This window comes from Etheostoma cragini, chromosome 1 (genome assembly GCF_013103735.1).
Source record: "Etheostoma cragini isolate CJK2018 chromosome 1, CSU_Ecrag_1.0, whole genome shotgun sequence".
In the NCBI taxonomy this organism is placed as follows: Eukaryota; Metazoa; Chordata; class Actinopteri; order Perciformes; family Percidae; genus Etheostoma; species Etheostoma cragini.
The window spans coordinates 7,314,761-7,337,391 of NC_048407.1; the positions used below are offsets into that span (position 1 = coordinate 7,314,761).

The 22,631-nt window shown below is 40.6% G+C and overlaps 1 protein-coding gene across 17 annotated transcripts in view; it reads left to right on the plus strand.

Annotated features, from left to right (window-relative positions):
- celf1 (cugbp, Elav-like family member 1) overlaps positions 1 to 22,631 on the plus strand; it is a 64,398-nt gene that overhangs the window by 37,508 nt on the left and 4,259 nt on the right. For 4 of the 17 annotated variants that reach the window (XR_004657106.1, XM_034875112.1, XM_034876122.1 and 1 more), the window contains 13 exons: positions 377 to 564; positions 1,101 to 1,183; positions 2,386 to 2,434; positions 4,462 to 4,596; positions 5,961 to 6,040; positions 8,440 to 8,601; positions 8,723 to 8,792; positions 9,091 to 9,213; positions 10,907 to 11,023; positions 11,690 to 11,875; positions 12,288 to 12,308; positions 13,039 to 13,182; positions 21,877 to 22,049. Coding sequence is in view for 16 of the 17 variants with exons in the window: in XM_034875112.1 (XP_034731003.1) it covers positions 377 to 564; positions 1,101 to 1,183; positions 2,386 to 2,434; positions 4,462 to 4,596; positions 5,961 to 6,040; positions 8,440 to 8,601; positions 8,723 to 8,792; positions 9,091 to 9,213; positions 10,907 to 11,023; positions 11,690 to 11,875; positions 12,288 to 12,308; positions 13,039 to 13,182; positions 21,877 to 22,004 (1,486 nt within the window). In the remaining variant the exon portion in view is untranslated. The remainder of the gene's footprint in view (positions 1 to 376; positions 565 to 1,100; positions 1,184 to 2,385; positions 2,435 to 4,461; positions 4,597 to 5,960; positions 6,041 to 8,439; positions 8,602 to 8,722; positions 8,793 to 9,090; positions 9,214 to 10,906; positions 11,024 to 11,689; positions 11,876 to 12,287; positions 12,309 to 13,038; positions 13,183 to 21,876; positions 22,050 to 22,631) is intronic. The other 13 variants (XM_034875402.1, XM_034875778.1, XM_034875483.1 and 10 more) reach the window with 8 other exon arrangements.

The window sequence follows — 22,631 nt, forward strand, 5'->3', positions numbered from 1 at the left end:
CTGCTTAGAAATTAAGTGTTAACGAGCAGTTGGACAGGTGTACCTAATAAAGTGGCCGGTGAGTGTATGTATGTATATGTATGTATGTATGTATATATGTGTATATGTATGTATGTATGTATGTATATATATATATATATATACACATACATACATACACACACATATATATATATATATATATACACATACATATATATATATATATATATATGTATATATATATATATATATATATGTGTATATATGTATATATATATATGTATATATGTATATATATATGTATATATATATACGTGTGAGTGTTAAAGGTTTTTTGAAATAAAGAGTTTTTTTTTATAGCCTTCATCCAATGTTCTGTTATTTGCCTTTGTAGTGGGAAGAAGATGAATGGTTCTTTGGACCACCCTGATCAACCAGATGTTGATGCCATTAAGATGTTCGTGGGACAGATTCCACGGTCCTGGTCTGAAGAGCAGCTTCGTGAGCTGTTTGAACCTTATGGAGCGGTCTATGAGATAAATGTTCTCCGAGACCGCAGCCAGAATCCCCCACAGAGCAAAGGTCAGCCAGTAGTGTATAACGTATTATAACACATATTATTGTGCGCACACACAAGTATTTCATTTAAATTTGTAGAAGTCTTAGACTACTACAGATTTAACTGAAAATGTAACCTGTACATTTGCAGTGCGGTATATAATTGAGCTATGTTGCAGTTTCTCTTTTATTAAAAAAAAATATTTGGCAGCGACAAAGAAACTAGGTGGACTAGTGTTAATATGACATTATCAGTGTGTCAAGAACTTGCAATGGAAAACAACTTCCCAAACTCTTCCTGTTGCCTTTTCTTAAGGAACCCCTGTATTCAACTCAGAAAATGTTTTGGCTTATGTTTTTTATGTTCAGTTGTTCTTTGAGGAAAGAAAAAAATATTAAACATATTCTCTCTTTTTTTAATTAAAAGTTATTGGTGTTAATGAGGACCTCATAGTTAACCTACCCACCACATAGCAGATGTATGAGCTTTACAGACCACATCTAGTGGTCATCCACTGAGTCAGGTGTGTGACACAGATGTCTTTTTCATTCCCCGGCAGGCTGCTGTTTTGTAACGTACTATACTCGCAAATCAGCCCTGGAAGCACAGAATGCATTGCACAACATGAAGATTCTGCCAGGGGTAGGTGGCACCCTCTTTAATCTGTCCTATATAAAGCTTTGAGCGTTGTTTTAACCTGGTATTAAAACCACATTATCCACACATTCCTTGTCTGAAGCTGCATTATCTGACATATGCAATGTTAATTTTAATTTTCACAAATTTGCAAAATGTGCAAAACCCACTTTTTGTTCTGTCCATGGTTTTTTGACTTAGCGAGACAAAAGATGTTGAAACATTCCCTGAGACCTTGTCAGGACTCAGCATGCACATAAGCTCTACATTGCTTGAGATGAAATAGGCGCATCCAGAATGAGCTGTAATTCAGTATGTCAGATTTGATGCAAATTGGCTTAACGGTGGCAATTTTTCATTTAAGTAATGATAGAGAATTTCTTCTAGTTTAGAAATCCTCCAAATAAAAATCTAAAGTGAGCTTCATGCCACTCTTTGGCAGAGTATCTGCGTTTTACAAATATGTGTTTCTTCAAAGCCACTTGTCATGTGTACTGAGGCTCAGGGACAGTGAGGTTGATTATCCTCCACAATTAGGCTAATTGACACATGTCAAGACAATCTTTGTTCTCATTATGGTTATGGTTAACAGTGGTTAGAGGACTTGCTCTTTATCTACTTGGTTACTGTTCTAACTCCTGCTTGGTAAATATTTTGATCCCATACTGAGTGGTTAAGTATTTGAACAGGAGAAGCTTTTTCTGCCACACTAGATACACTGGATAATTTAATTGCTCCTTTCATTTCATTTCACCTTCAAACGAGGTTTAAAGAATAGAAGAAAGGATCGTAGGCTATTAAGTTGACATTCTCTTTTTGACCAAAACTATAAAGCCCTACCGATGGCCCAGGATATTTTATGCATTAAATGACAAACACAAAACCGTATTAAGTCTTAACATCCAATTATAAAGAGAACTAGTTACTATAATTTGCTACTGGCTATAGCTTTCATGTTTTGAAAGCACTGATGTAATTTTTTTTTTTAACTCAAAATACCCAAATTAGTAATTGGTAGAAAGCCTGCATACAACAGTATCATAAGTGGCCCACTTCTACTATGACTCTATACCCCAATCATGATTTAAATTTATGAAACTATTACCACAGTTGTGGAATCTCTGCCAATATTACTAAAAAAATCAACAATACAGATGTGCACTTTTCAACATTATGAATGTTAAGGTGTTATTTGTTGCCTTGTTCAGATGCACCACCCAATCCAGATGAAGCCAGCTGACAGTGAGAAAAACAATGGTAAGAATTTTCTAGCATTTTCATTTGTATTCTCTTTCAATAAATAATACAGTAAACAGGACAAATAATGTTTACACTGATGTTTTTTTCAAGGCCTCCGTGTGGTGGAGCAGATAGTTTTAATATAGGCATTATATACCGTATTATAGTGTTTTAGACAGTGTTTATTTGTATGGCTTTAGATTGTTTTATTTTTGTTTTAAATGTTTGTTTTTATTGGAAAGCATGTTTTTAACAATTTTGAAAGGTGCAATAGAAATACAATTTTATTAATTATAGATCTACATGCTCCATGAACAGAACTATTTGTCACTTACAATTAGATTAATTCCTACACGTCTAGCTTTTTAGATACAATCAAGTAGATGGGTTTAAAAAGGCATGCCATCACAATGCATTATGACGCACAATGGCTGATTTTGCACTGTTGGAAAATGTGGAATGTGGACCCAACCTTCAAACAGCAAGAAGACTGGCAGATGGAAGAATTCAGAGGTACCGAATCTTCAGATAGCAAGAAGACTTGCTAGCAAACAAGGACAAATTCTGACTTCCTCAAGCTATCCTGCTGGAGATCTGTGCTGTTTTAGTCCCACGTTACAGAGAGGAGCACGCTGTGCCAGTCCCACTTTAAGAGGGGTCGGCTCCAGTGTCCCGTGACAACACCTTCTTGATGTAGTTGCTAGGCGCTTTATTATATCAACTTTAATATCGGACAATTTATTTTTAATTTCTGCCACTGTCTGACCTTCTAAGGTTGCGGCATTAACTGTGCCTGAAGCATGTTGCCACTCTACAGTTTTTTTTGGCATTTGTAATGCCCACACCGTCCCATCCCAACATTTTTTCCTCATTTTCACCTCTAATCAGGGGCGTGACTATTTCCAACTATTTAACTAACTAACAGCTGCGCCATATTTAGAGTAGATTGTGATTTATGAAGTGAAACCAGTGTAGGACGTGCGTACGCACGGTTTTTTAAATCAGAATATTTCCATGCGTACGCAAACCTATGTTTTGTCCCTACGCCACATTTGACGCAAATTTGACGCACATATTTCAATAAATGAGGCCCCAGATCCGTTGAATTGGGATTGTATGAGCTACATCTCCATAGTTAATGTTAGCTACAGTAGGCGGCGGTCGGCAAGCCCCCAGTTTGGAGAAGCAGGCAGGCAGTACCGACAGAAGCTACAAAATGTCCGGCTGTGGATGGGAAAGCAGCTCAACGTATTTTAGCAACAACATAATTATTTTTTTTATTTTTATTAACAAAGTTAATTAAGACTATCAGCTCCACACAACTCTCTCTGTATTTCTCAGTATGGCTGTGTTCAGAAATTGGTGTTGTCCTTACTTTCACATGCAGAAACTCAAGTAAAGATAATTCTTCGAAGAGTTTTTTTAATCCTCCCTATGCTCCTTGGCTACTAGCAACTGCGTGAAGGAGGAGTGAGGGTGAAGAGCAATCGCAAAAGGCTTGCGTCATGTGGATGCACCAACAAAATTGTCATTACTTAGAATTCCTCATGGGGGTGACAGAAACTACGCACAATAGGCTTAAGTCACTATCCCTGATGTTTTTGTACCACCACAGGTTGTCTGCACCAGCCAGTATTTCATTGAATTGAGATCATTTCCTTGTTCAATCCACAATTGAGTAACTGACAGCAGGCCAATGTGGTAATCTGAATGGGACAGAGGCTGTTGGACAAGTGGGAAAGACTGGCCTTTTCAAATGTATCCATTCTAATGAGCTCTATTATCCAAATGATCCGCTATCTTGTGGGCATGACTGTAAATATATTCATACTGCTGAGAAAACAAGTAAAGGGCCTTGTTGTAAGTATAGGTTCACAATTTCACAAGTCATGTAAAAACAATAGTGATGTGCCTATATGAACATTGAAGGGTAACATAAGTTGAAAAAGAGCCACAATTAATAATATGTGTATGTTGATGTTAGATTGCACCATTTACCTTGACACAGAGCAGGTGTGTTTGATGTTGTGGTTTGTTGAATACAGCAGTGGAGGACAGGAAGCTGTTTATTGGAATGATCTCCAAAAAGTGTAACGAGAATGACATCCGACTGATGTTCTCACCATACGGACAGATAGAGGAGTGCCGGATACTTCGAGGCCCTGATGGACTCAGCCGGGGTAAGGCATATTCTGTTCTTACACTCGCAAAGGCAAGTGTGTAGGGTAATTATTGGGTCTCTATAAATTATATTGTGTAGACCTACTCTAATCCTAAAGTGTCCTGAGATAACTTATGTGCTTGTTACAGCAACAGAAGGACAGCAATACAGATGAAAAGTGAAAGTAAAATAAATAAATAATTAGGTACATAAAACTAGAAAGAAGAATAGAATGAAAAAAGACCATTTGAAGGCAAAAATTACTTGGAAAAGTGAAAGTGGTAGCAGCCCAGTCATGTCAAATCTATGTTAATAGTGTACACCAGACTTGAGTGGCTATAATTGAGTTGTTGTTAAATAACAAAGGATCACATGTCAATGTAAAAAAACAATATGACAATGTTAAATGGGTCATAGTCACAAACCCTCTGTCCTTGTTGACCCTTGCTTCCAAATTATTACTGTGTGCTTTAAAAAAAGAATTAAAAAAAAAGAAGAAGAAGAGAAAAAAGAAAGAAAAAAATGCTGCATTGTATTTATCGGATATACCCTTTCTTCATGCCCAGAGCAAAATGTCCACCTGATGACAGGCACTGTCAGCATGGAGGGAGGGCAGGCCCCATAATCTAAATGTAAGCCCACTGTGCTGCAGTAACACAGACCTTGGGCATGCTTGTAACTCTTGGTGTGAGTAGGACTGGAGCGGTTATAAAAGACAACTATTTTTCTTGCAGATTGTCACGTTACTGAGAATACAGCTATTAAAAGGTATTATATGAAGTCAACGCTAACTCTGACAGCTGTAAGGCAGCTAACATAAACTTTAACTGTCTCCATGAAGCTCCCAGCTAAGCTCCTATAAGTTGCACGTTAGTTAGGAAACAAGAACAAGCTAACTAATGATAACATAAACGTATTGGCTCAGTGGATGTTGATTCTTCCAATTTCCAGTCGCAGCATGTTACTCCCATGTGCATTATTATGGATCCCACGCAACTTCTTGGCAGGTCCCATCTTACAAAGCAGCCCAATTGTTTGGGGTAAGGCATTGACGTTGAGTAGTTAGGATAGCCATACTGTATTTATAGTAAAATCACATTCGAATAGTAATTTCATTATTCACCTAGAATACATTTTTTTGCTATTCAAATTATATTCGTTCCAACATCACTATTATGGGCCAGGTTTGTGTCTCAGCTGATAGCTGGGAAAAAAGAGTCCAACTATAAAAAAGTTTAAGAGTAGTAAAAGTCCACAGTAAACAACAGCCTTAAACTAAAACCGGAACAAGCACAGTTGAACGACACTGTTGGATAAAGGCACTGGGAGGTTGACAAAATAGAATCTTGTGATGAGTCATGTTACATTGTTTCTCTCTTTCAGGTTGTGCATTTGTGACATTCACAGCTAGACAAATGGCCCAGTCAGCCATCAAGTCCATGCACCAGACCCAGACCATGGAGGTGAACTTCACACTAAAAACAAAAGTGTATTTTTTTAAATTGTGACCCTGATTTGAAAACTGGTGGATAATAGTAGGGTTGAACGATTATTCGTATTGCAATAATATTGCGATATGTTGGCCACGGTGTTTCAACAGGGCAGCGGTGTTTCAACAGGGCCATGGTGTTTCAACTGTTTTATTAGTACAGCTAATGGCACAGCAAGACCACCAGCAGCATGCTATCGCTAATGTAACGATCCTCTCTGAGCAAGTGCACAATTGACGCTGGGGGAAAGGGCCTGGGGGCAGCTTGTGTGTGTGTGTGTGTGTGTGTGTGTGTGTATACACAGTGAGGAAAATAAGTACTTGAACGCCCTGCTATTTTGCAAGTTCTCCCACTTAGAAATCATGCAAGGGTCTGAAATTGTCATCGTAGGTGCATGTCCACTGTGAGAGACATAATCTAAAAAAAGAAATCCAGAAATCAAAATGTAAGATTTTTTGACTATTTATTTGTATGATACAGCTGCAAATAAGTATTTGAACACCTGAGAAAATCAATGTTAATATTCGGTACAGTAGCCTTTGTTTGCAATTACAGAAGTCAAACGTTTCCTGTAGTTTTTCACCAGGTTTGCACACACTGCAGAAGGGATGAGCACTGAGTTTGAGCTTCCTCCAAAGATTCTCTGTTGGGATTAGGTCTGGAGACTGGCTAGGCCTCGCCGGAACCTTGATATGCTTCTTACAGAGCCACTCCTTGGTTATCCTGGCTGTGTGCTTTGGGTCATTGTCATGTTGTAAGAATCAGCCTCGACCCGTCTTCATTGCTCTAACTGAGGGAAGGAGGTTGTTCCCCAAAATCTTCTTATACATGGCCCCGGTCATCTTCTCCTTAATTCAGTGAAGTCGCCCTCTCCCATGTGCATTGTGGCCTAGCAAACTTTGTCGTTTTTTCTCATGCCGTTGCAACAACAGCATGTTAACAACAGTAAAACTACAACACCACACCAAATCTAGCTAGACCGGAAACAAAACAACAGGCAAACACACTTGTTTGGGCTTGCGAGCCGGGCAAAGGGTAGTAACGTTACATTTTGAGTGGATGGCGAGTGGAAGAAATGTGTGCCAAATGATTCCATTTACAAGACCAAAGTGATCTATGTGTTTTGTTGTTGTGAACTGAGCTCTCATTGCAGAACATCCAGTCTGAAATACACTTGATGGTCAAGCACACAGCTGATTTGAATTCTCCGCCCCCTCATCAAAGATTTTGTTTTACCCTTTTATTGATGGACAGAGTTACATTGTATGAGAGATTATTTGCTATAAGTGTGAATGACTGCTCCAAGGGAGAATGTTATATGTAAAATTTAACACTACAGTAGGCTATATGCCAATGTTGGTTTTCAATAAAAATAATTTGCACGAAGCCAGCCTATCCACTTTTCTATGTTGATAAGAGCTTTAAAATGAGAAAAAATAAAGCGACAAAAACAAATTTAGCTACATTTAGAAAAGATAAAAATGCGTGATTAATTGCAACTAATTCAAAGTTAACTATGAAATTAATGTGATTAATCGCGACTAAATATTTAAATCATTTGACAGCAGTAATTTTTACATATTTAACTGTATAGAAAGTTCAAAGACAGTGTTTAGGGCGCCCGGATGTTTTGGGCGCTCTTAAACACTGTCTTTGAACTTACTATATATAGAGGTTTACTCCTCAACACAGCAGGCCTGGTTTTGCAATCCACATGTTAACATATGTTTATTACAGGAAATAATGTAAATACTACTAATTGTGGTGAAGCCAAATATTTGTTTTTATATTTCTGCAATCTGCACTTTAGTTTGTGATTTGTTTTTGACTTTCACATGCATGTTTACACCAGGCTTGGTCAGTGCTCATTATACTACTTTGATTGAAGTAGTTAAATTAAAGATGTCATTTATATAAATTCATGAATCACCTAATTTCATCATAACATTTTTTAATCTATCTAGTATTGTGTTGTTTATACTATATAATGATTTATTGCTTGTCTTTGTTGAATACACATTAAGCAAATTGCTTAAAAAAATGATCTCATATTACAATCGCAAGATTGGTGGAAAAAAATCGCAATTAGATTATTTTCAAAAATCATTCAGCCCTAGATTATTGTTTCTCCAGTGTTCAATATTACAAAAAAGCATTCAAAGCAGCAGAGCTTTTTCAAATCTCAATTATTTGAAAATAAAAATCCAGAACATAAAAAAGATGATGTTCTGTCTGCTATTACTAGTTTAGTCTGCGGAAGTTGTTGGATTATGTTATATAATTGTTTTCCCAAACATCTTTCTGTGCAGCAGAAATGTGAAATATGTTTTCAAGCTGCCACAATCCAAAACATTTCCTTTGTCCGTGTGTAGGGCTGTTCATCACCTATTGTGGTGAAGTTTGCAGACACTCAGAAGGACAAGGAGCAGAAACGCATGGCCCAACAACTGCAGCAGCAAATGCAGCAACTCAGTGCTGCTTCCATGTGGGGAAATCTCACTGGGATCAACAGCCTTGGGCCACAATACCTAGCAGTGAGTGTGTTATGTTTATGCAAAACGTAATGAGTAAACTGTTGACAAAACAATTCCCCATTTCAGACTTTCCTGTCAGTTCCACTTTATCATATTGTTTTTTTATATCACCTGTCTTTAGCTCTACTTACAGTTGCTGCAGCAGTCAGCCTCCACGGGTAACGCATTCAACAACCTGCACCCTGTTTCAGGTACACACTCACACACATGCTTTAACAGACATTGTATAATATCATGCGGTCATGTTGAAATTAGATTTGAATATGTAAATATACATATTGTTGGCTAAATAGTCAACTCACTTTTGGCTTCTATGTTTGAAAGAGGCTCATGTCATCCCTCTGAATGCTCAGGAAGTTTTTTAATGTCCGGTCTCAAACCTGTTCAGCTTCACGAGAGACACGTCCTTATATATTGTTTCTATTTACAATCGTGGTCAGATCAAGGGGTGGGTGGAGTATTGAACTTAACCGTGTGTGTGTCTGTCAGGTCTTAATGCCATGCAGAACCTGGCTGCTTTAGCAGCAGCTGCAACTGCCACACAGGTCACGCCCACAGGCTCCAGCGCCATGACAACATCTAGTAGCCCACTAAGTGCACTAACAAGCTCAGGTAAAAAATTACTTCTACAGTGCTGTTTTATAGGGAAGGTACAAGCAGTAGGGCTTAGTGGTATAGTAATTTAGGGGTGTCACGATTATGGTTCAAATCGAATTGATCGAACTGAGCTTTTGATTTTAACTATCAAAATCAAAAGCAGGATCTGCACTTCCCTTTTTTCTCTCCATTCTCTCTCCTCCTCTCTACTTGTGCATGTCTACGGTTAAAACAAGAGACAAGGCTCAGCTTACCGGCTGGTATTATGCAGCTAAAGACACAGAGCAGTGTTTCTTAATTCGGATACCTACATGTAGTAAACTGTGTACACTATGTACTCACTTGTGCAGCGCCTACATTTTGCAGCCGGGTGGAACCTTACCGCTACCAATGTTCGCCCACTAAAACAAATACCTCACTAACTGACTGCAGTAAAATTGTTATATTGAAAAAACACATGTATGAATTACTTTTTTATAGTATAGTTTTTGCCATTCCAAAGTAACCACTGCAGCTCCCTCGCCCTTTTCCGGACTATAAGTCACACTTTCTTTTCATATATATTTTTTTATAAATACTTTATATATAACTCAAAATGTTTTAAATGGTTAATTCATGCTGAAAACATTACCGTTTACAGCCGCAAGAGGGTGCTCTAGGCTTGTGACAACTATATGCAGCTCTGAGACTGAGAAAGTCTGAACACAAACAAAATGCCCCCCCGAAAAAAATCCCACTCTGCAGATTACAAACTGCAGGTAGTAAAATATGCAGCTGAAAACGGTAATGGAGCTGAAGAAAGAAAATTTGGAGTGAGTGAGAAACTTGTGAGGGAATGGCCTAAGGGTTACTCTTATTACAATGAAGAAAACAAAGAAAGCTAATGGCTGGCTGAAAGCAAGATGGGCAGAGCTGGAGGAGCGGGTCCACAGATGGGTGCTTGAACAACGTGCTGCCAGGAGAGGCTTGTCAACAGTGCAGTTACATCTCCACGCCCTGGTAGTTGTTCTGTTGTTGTGTGCTATTGTGTAGTTGAATAACTGCTCATGTGTTACGTTAACATACCGGACACACACTGTATTTACCCTGTTGTTGTGCGTGCTATTGTATAGTTGAACAACTTATGTGTAACGTTAACGTTGTTACGTTGGAATTTGTGAAATGTCCAACATGGGCTTGCAATTTCACTTGAAAAACGCAAACTTTTGTTGTAAAATACACCACTGACATCTATTGGCTTTTATTGTGCCATTGCTGTAACTGTTGAAAAAAAAAAAGTTGAAATCAAATCAAATTGGGGCCTTAAAATTGAAAGTCAAATCGAATCATGGATTTGGAGAAACGTGACACCCCTAGTGACATCCTTGTGAGTCCACAGATCCTAACAGATCCTACTCTGCTATCTGTGCAGTTATTTACCCCTAAATATCAACAATATAAGATGTAAATAAACTATTTGAAAAGCTGCCAAGATTTAACAACAATTACTTACATATTAATTCTCCAAATTTTACTTTCTTCAGATTGCCTATTTAATGATTTCTTAAATAGACATAGACACACTATAATTAATTGCAAATTGTGAGGTCAAAATAAGTGAAAATAATGACATTGCTGAGCTCTAACACAGACTGTAGCACTGTAACAGCTTTGTTTAATATTTTCCCAGTTGTGTTTACATTAACATTAACAGTAAATGTTCCTCAAGCAGGCTCCTCCCCCACCTCCAGCAGCAACTCATCAGTGAACCCCATGGCTTCTCTGGGGGCCCTGCAGTCTCTGGCTGCTGGTGCTGGAGCTGGCCTCAACATGGGCTCCCTGGCAGGTACTTACCCAAAGCTGGACCTGCATATTTCCACTGAGTACGCTTGATGTAAATCATTGTCTTAAATATTTTCAGAGCAGACAAGGTTGATCATAATCTAATCGGCGTTGGTGTTCACTTAGTTTTATGCTGCCAGTACAACAGCAAGAAATACATACTCATTCTTTATACGCTTGTTTCATTGCTTAAAGTGAACCAGTGACCTCCTGATAGTTGTAAGAGATGTTATTTTAGCTCAGATACTTAGATTTAGGGGGACTACCATTGCTCCTATTGAATTTGATTTAACTGTTCTTTACAATGTCTGCTGCTTACTGGCACTGAATGTTTAATAATGTATACGCTGTGAGAACTGATTTCAATACTGATGTACTGAAAATACATACCAGTTATTATGTATTACACTATTTTATGTTATTTTATAATTTTTGTTGTCATGTAAAGCATCTTTAGTATCTTGAAAAGTGCTTAATAAAGAAAGTTTATTATTATTGTTTAACTTTTTCCAGACAAAGACTTGGTTCACCTTGTCTGTATATGAATGAACAGTGGCTCTGACAATGGCTCTTGGTACTAACTGTATTTTCCTCTGACTAGTTTCAATTTTTAATTGAACTTCAGTTTGAATGACAAGATTTTACTCTTTCACCACCAACTGTGATGCAGGCATGGCGGCACTGAATGGCAGCCTTGGCTCTGGAGGCCTGTCTAATGGCTCAGGAAACACCATGGAGGCACTGAGCCAGGCCTACTCAGGCATCCAGCAGTATGCTGCTGCCACCCTTCCCAGCCTGTACAACCAGAGCTTGCTATCCCAGCAGAATGTCTCAGCTGCAGGCAGCCAAAAAGAAGGTGGGTTCTCTGGACAGAGAGTAAAATAAAAAGAGATGACATGGGGCAGTGCAGATGAAATAACTGGAGCAGGAGGCTTTTTACTATATAACTCTGAGTGAGCATGCTTCATCAAATTGACCAAAAACTCAGGGAAACAAAACGTCAATAACTCCAGGCTAAAATCTTAGTTGGAGTTTAGAGTACTTTTCCTAATATGCCTATTTTCATATAAAGTGACCTGTTCTATATGCTTGCCATAGGCTCCCTTTTTAAATAAAAGAAAGTATAACTATGTGCAAGCATACTCTATGATTGCCTCCTAACTTGATTTAAGTACTGTAGTGGGCGGGTTGGTAGAGATGTGCGTTTGCTGTGTGTTGATCTCACATTCTGCTAAGGATTCTGTCTTGTTTTAAATCTGCCTCGTCAGCCAGCGACAGTCGCAGCTCTGGTAAGATGTCACCATCTTCTCTCTAATATGGCCTCAGAAAATCATGTTGTTCTCCGTAACAGCAGGCTTGTCCTTGTTTGTGTGTTCATTTTAATACTCTAACTTATTTTCATTTAAATATTTGTGGTAATTGATGTCTTAAGAAACTACCGTTGCTCTTTCAAAATGAATAGGTGCAACAGTTCTTCTCCTTGTAATGCAGTGGCTCATCAAACCAAAAAAATATTTTTTTCACATTCACTGTGTTTGATAAGTGTTTGGTCATATTTTAGTATGAAACTTCCTTTTCTGATTCACACTTATCCTGTTAAATCTTTGTTATGACATTATTATTTAAATACAAAATGAATACTTTCTGTAGCTCTTTCAAATTAGAAATTCTGTAGCATTTGAGTAGACATAATCCCAAAATGTCCTAACATTGCTTTTATTATGTAACATTTCCAAAATGAACACTAGTTAATTAAGAGCGAAGAAAGATCAGTCATAATCAGACAGCCAAAGCATCTGCTACAACATCTAGATGAGCTACAGACTTGTGTTTATACTTGTTAAACCTGAAAATTTCAGCAAAACAACTCTTAACTATATTATAACTGTGGCTGCTAAAGAACAGACCCTCCTCTTGTCAAACGTTTACCAATCCCAAATGCACGGTTTACGGTTTGAATTTATTGAGTTGTGTGTTTCATTTTTGTATGATCAGTAAAAGAAACTAACTGATTGGCAGGTCCAGAAGGTGCCAACTTGTTCATTTACCACCTGCCGCAGGAGTTTGGAGACCAGGACCTGCTTCAGATGTTTATGCCCTTTGGAAATGTCATCTCTGCTAAAGTCTTCATTGATAAACAGACAAACCTCAGCAAGTGTTTTGGTGAGTTCACCCAAACTGCTCTATACATATAGGCCTTCTTATGATCTGAAGAAAGTATTTGAATCAGTTCCCAGAAACTTTCTTTGCTATGTTGAAACTATTGTAGTTGACTCTGATCGTTTTCCTGTACTTGAAGTTATCTTTGCTTATCTGTGTGGCAGCACACAACCACAACAAGAGAGATGCAAACAGGTGGGAGCTCCTTTCAGAGAAGGCATTGAAAGCCATCTTGATGGAAATGGGTCTTTAACACTGTGGTAATGTCTGGGTTTTTTCCCCTGTTGTGGCTACTCTGTGTCTTTGTGACTGGTAGAAGGATGCACGCTTTAGGTTATATTAATCCGGACAAAAGAAGGTTATTACCTTTTTTAATAAGCTAGACACAACAAGCATAGATATAATGGTTAGTTAAAGTTAGACATGTTGCTGAGGAAGGTTTGCTCACATTTGACACGTGAGTGTTACATTGACATAAGACTGGGAGTAAAAACTGACAAAATGACTTCAAGGTTCACTTCAAGTGCCAATATTTTTTTTTAAGGAAGATGGATCTTAGTTTTATTATTAAAGGTTCACAAAGTCTGTCATACAACAATAGTCAGGTTCCCACATGATATGTACTGTGTATCGTGTATGTGTATATGTCATTCTTTCTGTCCTGGTTGTATACGAATAAGGATATCCCAAAGTATATCTGAAGCTAACATGAACATCAGTAGTCTAAGTTAGACAAAAGAAATTCAGAAACTGTTTCTTTGCTGAGCTCTGGTGGAGGGACAGAACCATAAGGAAGGACTTTGGAACTTCAACTGCATTTTTTTCAAGTAAATAATTCCTCCAGTCACTGTGCATGGGGCAATGCAACAATTTTTCAATTTCAAATTTATTTATAGTATCAATTTATAACAAGAGTTATCTTGAGACACTTTACAGATAGAGTAGGTATAGACTACACTCCAGAATTTACAAAGACCCAACAGTTCTAGTAGTGTCCTCCAGAGCAAGCAACAGTGCGACAGTGGCGAGGAAAAACTTCCTTTTAGGCAGAAACCTCGGACAGACCCAGGCTCTTGGTAGGCGGTGTCTGACGGGCCGGTTGGGGTTAGAATGAAGAGTGCCAATAACAGTCACAAAAAAATTGTAGTTTGTAGTAGTTCTTTGTAGTAGTTCATGGCATAGCAGGGCACTGTGCGGCATTACAAGGCACAGCAGGACGTGGCAGGGCACAGCAGAGCGTAGCAGGATGAACATGGCATCGCAGAACGTGTAGCGGGACCATGGCGACAGCTTCTACAATGATTTTGGAGCCTCCCTGATCCAAGGAAACATGCTGGGCGAAAAAGAACATAAGGACTCCGGGAATGACTCCCCAGAGCTAGGTTAGTAACAAGCTTATCTGGGACATTGATGCACATAAATGGAAAGATAGAGGAGAGAGAAGCTCAGTGTGTCAAAGGAAGTCCCCAGCTGTCTAAAACTATTACAGCATAACTAGGAGAGACGAGGTAAAGAGAGGAGCCTGGTCAGGCTAGAACTCTCCCCAACCGGATCGGGCTGTATCGCCTTGCCTCCCTCCATTATATTATTGATTATATGATAGATAGATCTGACAACTATGACGAGAAGCAGGTGGGCCGGGTTAGGTGTACGCTGCAACTCCTCACTCCCTAACAAGAGTCAATGCTATGCCCTAACTATAAGCTTTATAAAAAAGGAAAATCTTAAGCCTACTCCTAAATGTGGGAAAGGTGTTGGCCTCCTGAACCCAAACTGGAACCTGGTTCCACAGGAGAGGAGCCTGATAGCTGAAGGCTCTGGCTCCCGTTCTACTTTTAGAGACTCTAGGTACCACAAGGAACCCTGCATTCTGGGAGCGTAGTGCTCTTGTAGGGTTGTATGGTACTATGAGCTCTTTAAGATAAGATGGTGCCTGTCCATAAAGAGCTTTGTAAGTGCAGAGAAGCTAGAACAGGGGAGATGTGATCTCTTTTCCTGGTTCCTGTCAGAACACGTGCTGCAGCATTCTGGATCAGCTGAAGAGTCTTTAGGGACTTTTTCGAGCAGCCTGATAACAAAGAATTGCAGTAATCCAGCCTAGAAGTAACAAATGCATGGACTGGTTTTTCTGCATAATTTTTAGACAGGATATTCCTGATTTTTGCAATCATGTTGCAATGTCCCAATCTGTGTAATAACATATGATGGACAATATTATCAAATGCAGCACTAAGATCTAATAACACAAGTACAGAGATAAGTCCTTTGTCTGATGCGATTAGGTCATTAGTAATTTTCACAAGTGCTGTCTCTGTACTATGATTAACTCTAAACTCCTGACTGAAATTCCTCAAATAAGCTGTTGCTATGCAGAAAGTCCCACAGCTGTTTGGTGACTGCTTAATCAAGAATCTTAGAGAGAAATGGAAGATTGGTTATATGTCTATAGTTGGCTAAAACATCTGGATCAAGGTTGGGCTTTTTTAGAAGAGGTTTTATTACAGCTACTTTAAAGTGCTGTGGTACATAGCCTGTTAATAAAGACAGATTGGTTATATCTAGTAGAGAAGTGTAGACTAAGGGTAAAACTTCTTTAAGTAGCCTAGTCGGGATGAGGTCTAAGAGGCAGGTTGATGGTTTAGCTAACGAAATAATTGAATTAAATTGATAAAGATCAAGTGAAGCAAAGCAGTCTAAACATATATCTGGTTTTACAGCTGTTTCTGACGTTACTACTAAGAGCGACAGTAATACTTGGCTCAGTAGAGCTGTGACCTTTTTTTAGCCCGGCTACAGTGCTGAAAAGAAACCTGGGGTTGTTCCTATTTTCCTTTTATCAATGACGAGTAGTACGCTGCTCCGGCTTTACGGGGGGCCTTCCTATAAGTTTTAAGCCTATCTTGACAGATTAAACGAGAATTTTCCAATATGGTGGAACGCCAAATCTTCTCAAGTTACCGCAATATTTGCTTTAATTTGCGCGTTTCAGCGTTATACCATGGGGCTTACCGTCTTTGTTTTATTATCTTCTTTTTTAGAGGGGCAACAGAGTCAAGTGTCATTCGCAGCGAGCCTATCAACAAAATGATCGATTTGGGAGGGACTGAAATGAGCATAGGAGTCCTCTGTTACTTGTGACTTGGTAATGAATTAAATGCTAATGGAATCACATCTTTAAATTTAGCTACAGCAATATCAGATAGACATCTTGTAAAGAAGGTTTTGCCTACTGGCGTGTAGTTCAGCTGTATAAATCAAAAGTAATCAAACAGTGGTCAGATAAAAAGGGATTCAGTATTTCAACACCATATTCCAGAACCAGGCCGCTTTTCAGCAGGTTAAAAAGGAGAGAGCTGTTTGACAACCGACCTCTCCCCACATGCGTTGGAGGTGGAAGTTCCCTGTTCACCTGCCCCACATTTTCTGTTCGGAAGTGTGATGCAGTTGTGGCGTGCACTGCCAGACAGGTGCGTCCCCTCCAAGGGTAGCGGAGACTTTGTTGCGGAGGTGGCTGACCCTGTCCTCCATCCAAGTCACCCAAGCACACACCCACATTTTTCAACAGAATTAAAAATGTTCTGGGAACGGACTGTCGCATCCAGACATAATGTCAAGGGCGCAGTTCCAAACAGTGAACAAATAAGCAATAAGCAGCTCAGTGGCTTCACCGTTTAAGGGAGAAGCTACAGCTTCTCTCGGGCCGCGGGTAGCGCAAAATAGCGCAAAAAAAAAAACCATATCCATATAAACAGCATTGCAGCGGATGCGAGGACATTAGCACCGGTGGGTCCTAGAGGAGCTAACAGCTAACAGACGCTACTAGCACTGACTAGCACTGCTCACTGCTGTTGTCTGAAAAACAACAGCCGGGACAAAGTGTACCAGCGTTTACTGGTAAATTAGTAAACCTTGAGACCGACGTATAACCGACTGCTATCTGTTGAGCTTTTCTCCTGTTACTCTGTCCTCTGTGACTGTCTACAGCTAGAAACTAACCTGCACGGGGTGCAGGGAACTACTCTGGCTGGCTCATGATCAGACGGGTTGACCAAGCGGTTGATGCGCTATGCAAAAAACCCGGAGTGTTCTATGAAATGACGCTTAAAAAAATGTATTGCTCGATCACGCAAATTTGATCGTGGAAAGACAAAATCGTGATCACGATTAAAATTCCATCAATTATGCAGCCCTAGCACAGAGCGTAGGGGACACGTTGGGGGCTTCCACTCCTCTCTCTAATCATAGAGAGAGATGGGCAGCTCTCACAAATTTAGCCTGGGTACTGAGAACGATATCTTGGGGCTACAGGCTTCAATTTGCTGTTGACCCCCCTAGCTTTTTGGGAATACTCCATTCACAGGCCCGGGGGGACTCCAGGTATTTTCTGGTCCTTAAACGGGGAGGGAACGGAATTTGCCCAATCCTGGACCTGCGGGCTCTGAACAAATACCTCCAAAAATACAAATTCAGGATGCTCACTCATGCGTCTCTGCTTCGTCTGGTGCGCCAGGGCGACTGGTTCACATCTGTTGATCTAAAAGACGCATATTTGCATATTCCGATCTATCCTCCGCACAGGAAATATCTGAGATTTGCCGAGGTCTGTTACGAGTACAGAGTGCTTCCCTTCGGTCTGTCTCTGAGCCTGAGAGTGTTCGTCAGGTGTACCGAAGCAGCTGTAGCCCCGTTAAGGCGGCAGGGTCTCCCTCTGGCTACATATCTATTCAATTCAATTCAATTTTATTTATAGTATCAATTCATAACAAGCGTTATCTCAAGACACTTTACAGATAGAATAGGTCTAGACCACACTCCAGAATTTACAATGACCCAACAATTCTGGTAGTTTCCTACAGAGCAAGCAACAGTGCGACAGTGGCGAGGAAAAACTTCCTTTTAGGCAGAAACCTCGGTCAGATGTAGACGATTGGCTCCTTTTGGCGCAGTCAGAGTAGGAGTCTGTGATGCAAACGCACATTCTCATAAAACATCTGACCAATCTGGGTTTTATAATAAACACAGAAAAGAGTGTGCAAAATATAATATTTCTCAGGCTATCTCTGGACTCAATTTCCTTCACAGCCTGCCTGTCGTCGGAGAGGGTAAAGGTTATCAGGACTTGTCTCGTGCATTTTCGACTACACGGGTCCGTTGCTATCAGGATATGGTTACTGGGAATGATGGCAGCGGCAATTCTGATGATCCCACTAGGCTGCCTGTTTATAAGGGATTTCCACTGTTGGGTGGCCTCCCTCAGGCTGGATCCTGTGCGTTATGGCGCACGGAGGGTAACGTTACCATGGAATGCGGAATGGCGCTGCACCGCTGGAGGCATCCGGCTTTCTTGGCGCAGGGAGTAGCCTTGGGCACCATCCTGGCACGGAAGTTGGTCGGCACGGAGGTGGTCACCACGGACGCAAGCCTTTTGGGCTGGGGGGCGACACAGGAGGGCCATTTTGCGAGAGGCGTTTGGAGCAAAAATCTCCGGCGCTGTCACAAAAATTACCTCGAGCTCTTGGCAGTGTTTCTCAGCCTGAAGCATTTCCTGCCGCTTCTCAGTGGGCACCATGTTCTGATGAGAATGGACAACACAACAACATTAGCCTATATAAACTGTCAGGTGGGATTGCGTTCCCGTCAGTTACACACGCTGGAAGTAAAAATTGATACTGTGGAGCACCAGGCACCTCCTGTCTCTGGGAGCGACACATGTCTTTGGTGCTTTGAACCAAGGCGCAGATTTGCTGTCCAGGGGCACACCGCTGTACGGCAACTAGGCTTTGCACCCAGCCATTGTGAGGCGGGTGTGCTCACGCTACAGCAGGGCCGCAGTGGACTTGTTTGCATCGAAAGACAATGTGCATTTTCCACTGTTTTTCTCAATACACGATCCAGGCTCGCCTATCGCCATGAACGCGCTCGCGCACGCATGGCCGTCAGTTCTCCTGTACGCGTTCACACCTCTGGCTCTGATACCCTCCACTCTATCCAGGGTGAGAGAGCACCAGAGCAGGGTGATTTAAATAGCTCCACTCTGGCCAGAAATGCACTGGCTGGCGGAGATATATCTACTCCTTTGCGGACAGCCGTGGCAACTCCCACTACGCAAGGACATGCTGTCCCAGGCGGGGGGGACAATTTTTCACCCGCGCTATGGGCTTGGCCCGTGAGTGGTGCAATTTAAACCCAGTTGGGCTCCCACAGAATGTGATTAACACTATTCAGGGTGCCAGGGCTTCTTCCACCAGATCCCTGTATGACAGTAAGTGGAGGGTGTTTGAGGAGTGGTGTCTCAGGGAGGGATTTGTCTCTTTTCAGGACCCTGTTGGTGCAGTTTTGTCATTCTTGCAGGACTTGATTGACAAACATAAAGCCACAAAAAATAGACAAAAATTGTATTAGTTCTTTGTAGTAGTTCATGGCATAGAAGGGCACTGTGCGGCATTACAAAGCACATCAGGACGTTGCAGGGCACCGCAGAGCGTAGCAGGATGTAACATGGCATCGTAGAACGTGTAGCGGGACCATAGCGACAGCTGCTACCATGATTTTGGTGGAAGATGGTGCTGGAGCATGAAGAACCTTTAGGTGAGAAGAAGGATTTTAAATTCTATTTTGGATTTTACAGGAAGCCAATGCAGAGAAGTTAAAACAGGAGAGATGTGATCTATTTTCCTGGTTCCTGTCAGAACACGTGCTGCAGCATTTTGAGCAGTTCCAATTAATTGTTCCAAACTCTGTAATAAGATATGATGGTCAATGGTAGGGCTACACGATTTTGGCCAAAATGATAATCACAATTTTGTTCAATATTGTGATCACGATAATTCTCACGATTATTTGTTGATTTGAACCAAAACAAATGTTATTGTCACATTGGCTCAGAGAGACGGCTGACTCATTATGAACGGGTCCAGCACGGGTCAAACGGCGGATACGCACGTTGTGTGTATGAAATGTCTTTATCATCACTGCGCTGCATTTTTAGGAACTATGATATTCTGGCCATAGGTCCCATCTCTGGCCGAGGTCCAGCAGCTATTGCTCTACCAACTGAAGTTAGTTGCATTCAATAACTTCTTCTGTGTTCTCCGCCGTGGCCGCCGCGGTAGCAGAGTTACCAGCGGAAACACTGGTACAAATACAGGTTTGCCCCTCATATTTAACAATATACAGCTGTGTTAATAACAATTAAAACTGTAGACAAATTTCAGAAGTGTGGACCCGCGCTGTGTGGCAGGGCTGCGTAAGAGGAGAGAGAGCAGAGGAGAGATCCAAACACAAGCACGGCTTTACAGAAGAAATGGGTCATGTAACGCAAAATTAAACCATATCCATATAACAACATTGCAGCGGATGCAAGGACATTATGTGTGTCCTAGAGGAAAAATATTACTCGAGCCTGTGAGCTAACAGAAGCTAAAAAAAGCTAGCTAGCACCGCCACCAACTAGCACTGCGGTGGCAAGCTCACTGCTGTTGTCTGAATAACACAGACGGGACAAAATGTTGCGTTTACTGGTAAACTGGTAAACCTTGAGTCCGACGTACAAACGACTGCTGTCTGTTGAGTTTTCCTACCGTTACGCTGTCCTCTTTGACTGTCTACATCTTGAAACTAAGCTGCGCAATGCAGGGAACAACTGAATGGCACATGAGCAGACAGGGGTTTACGGAGCGGTAGATGCGCTATGCAAAAAAAACTGGAGCGTTCTATGAAATGATGCATTTAAAAAAAAAAATCTTGATCATGCAAATTTGAAAGTGGGAAGTCAAAATCGTGATTGTGATTAAAATTTGATTAATTGTGCACCCCTAGTCAATGGGATCAAATGCAGCACCAAGATCTAATAACACCAGTACAGAGATAAGTCCTTTGTCTGATGCAATTAGGAGGTCATTAGTAATTTTCACAAGTGCTGTGATGCTATGATGAACTCTAAATCCTGACTGAAAATCCTCAAATAAGCTGTTTCTATACAGAAAGTCACACAGCTGTTTGGCGACTGCTTTATCAAGAATCTTAGAGAGAAATTAAAGGTTGGATGTAGGTCTATAGTTGGCTAAAACATCTGGATCAAGGTTGGGCTTTTTCAGGTGAGGTTTAATTACAGCTACTTTAAAGTACTGTGGTACATAGCCTGATAGGGTTATCTGTAAAATACAATGCATTTGCCTAAATATACTACTGGTTCTGTGGTGTTAGCAGAAGTCTGTTGCCTGCAGTGTGCCATAGGACCACCAGTTATCCCTTTTGGTGCGTTTGAGCCTTAACTCAGACTGATGAAGCCTCATTCTTTATTAGCATTAGCTAAAGTTTTCAAGGTATTATTGCACAGAACATGGAATGTGGATTTTGTCCCCACCCCTTACTGTGCTTTGAAACTCTTTGGGTGGAAGAAGACTCTTCAGGGCAAGTGTGGAAAGGAGGAGTACAGCAAGCAAAACAATTTCAGTTGTATATATAGGCACCTGCCTATTGTCTTGAGACTAACTTGAAAAATGTTAACCCATCGTTTAATACAGGAGTGAGAGTTAGGGGTGGTTATTGTCAGGATGACTGGAGAGAATTTCATGCACTTGTGAATGTGGTTCTTTTTATTCGCCATCATTCATTGTCACAAGACGGCAAATTCATTTAGAGAGTATTTACAGCTGTATTTTATTGCCATTCAAAGTGTTTATTTTTCTCCTTCAGGCTTTGTGAGCTATGACAACCCTGTGTCATCACAGGCGGCCATCCAGTCAATGAATGGTTTCCAGATCGGGATGAAGAGGCTGAAGGTGCAGCTGAAGCGCTCAAAGAATGACAGCAAGCCTTACTGAAGGTGTTGAGGCACTGCAGACTTAGTTAGGCAGGGTAGTGTTATGGTAAGTGGAGTATGAATAACCAAGACTGGTCCACTCAGAAAGTAGTCTATGCATTACAGGGTGATGTCTGCCTCACTGCCTCTTCTGCTCATTTTAACACATGAGCTTAAATCTACATGCCAGATTTTCCATGCTAGACTGGGTTCTTTCTGTGTTGTGGTTTATGCACTTTGTTTTCCTTTGAACAAAAAAGAAAACCGGTGTATTTGAAATGTTTGCTGTGGTACATAATACACATATGAGTTAATTGTTAAGATGTGTTGCACATTGACAGTCAGGTCACATAGGTGCCAAATCCTCCTTGTTCTCCTTTCCTCTTCACCACCATTACCCATCAGACAACAGCTGGAAAAGACAGAGTCACATATAATTAGGCAGCAGGAATCATTACCAGGTTTTATTTTACATTTTCACAAACCAAATGGGTAGTTGTCCGTGCGTTCGTATTAGATATCTGTATTAACTCTTGAAAGGGAGCCAATGCATGTGATATACACCTAAATTAGTTGTAGGTAAGGAACCTTCTATTGTTCACCAGGAGGAGCTCCACTTAAAACATGTACATTGCATCTAGACTATTTG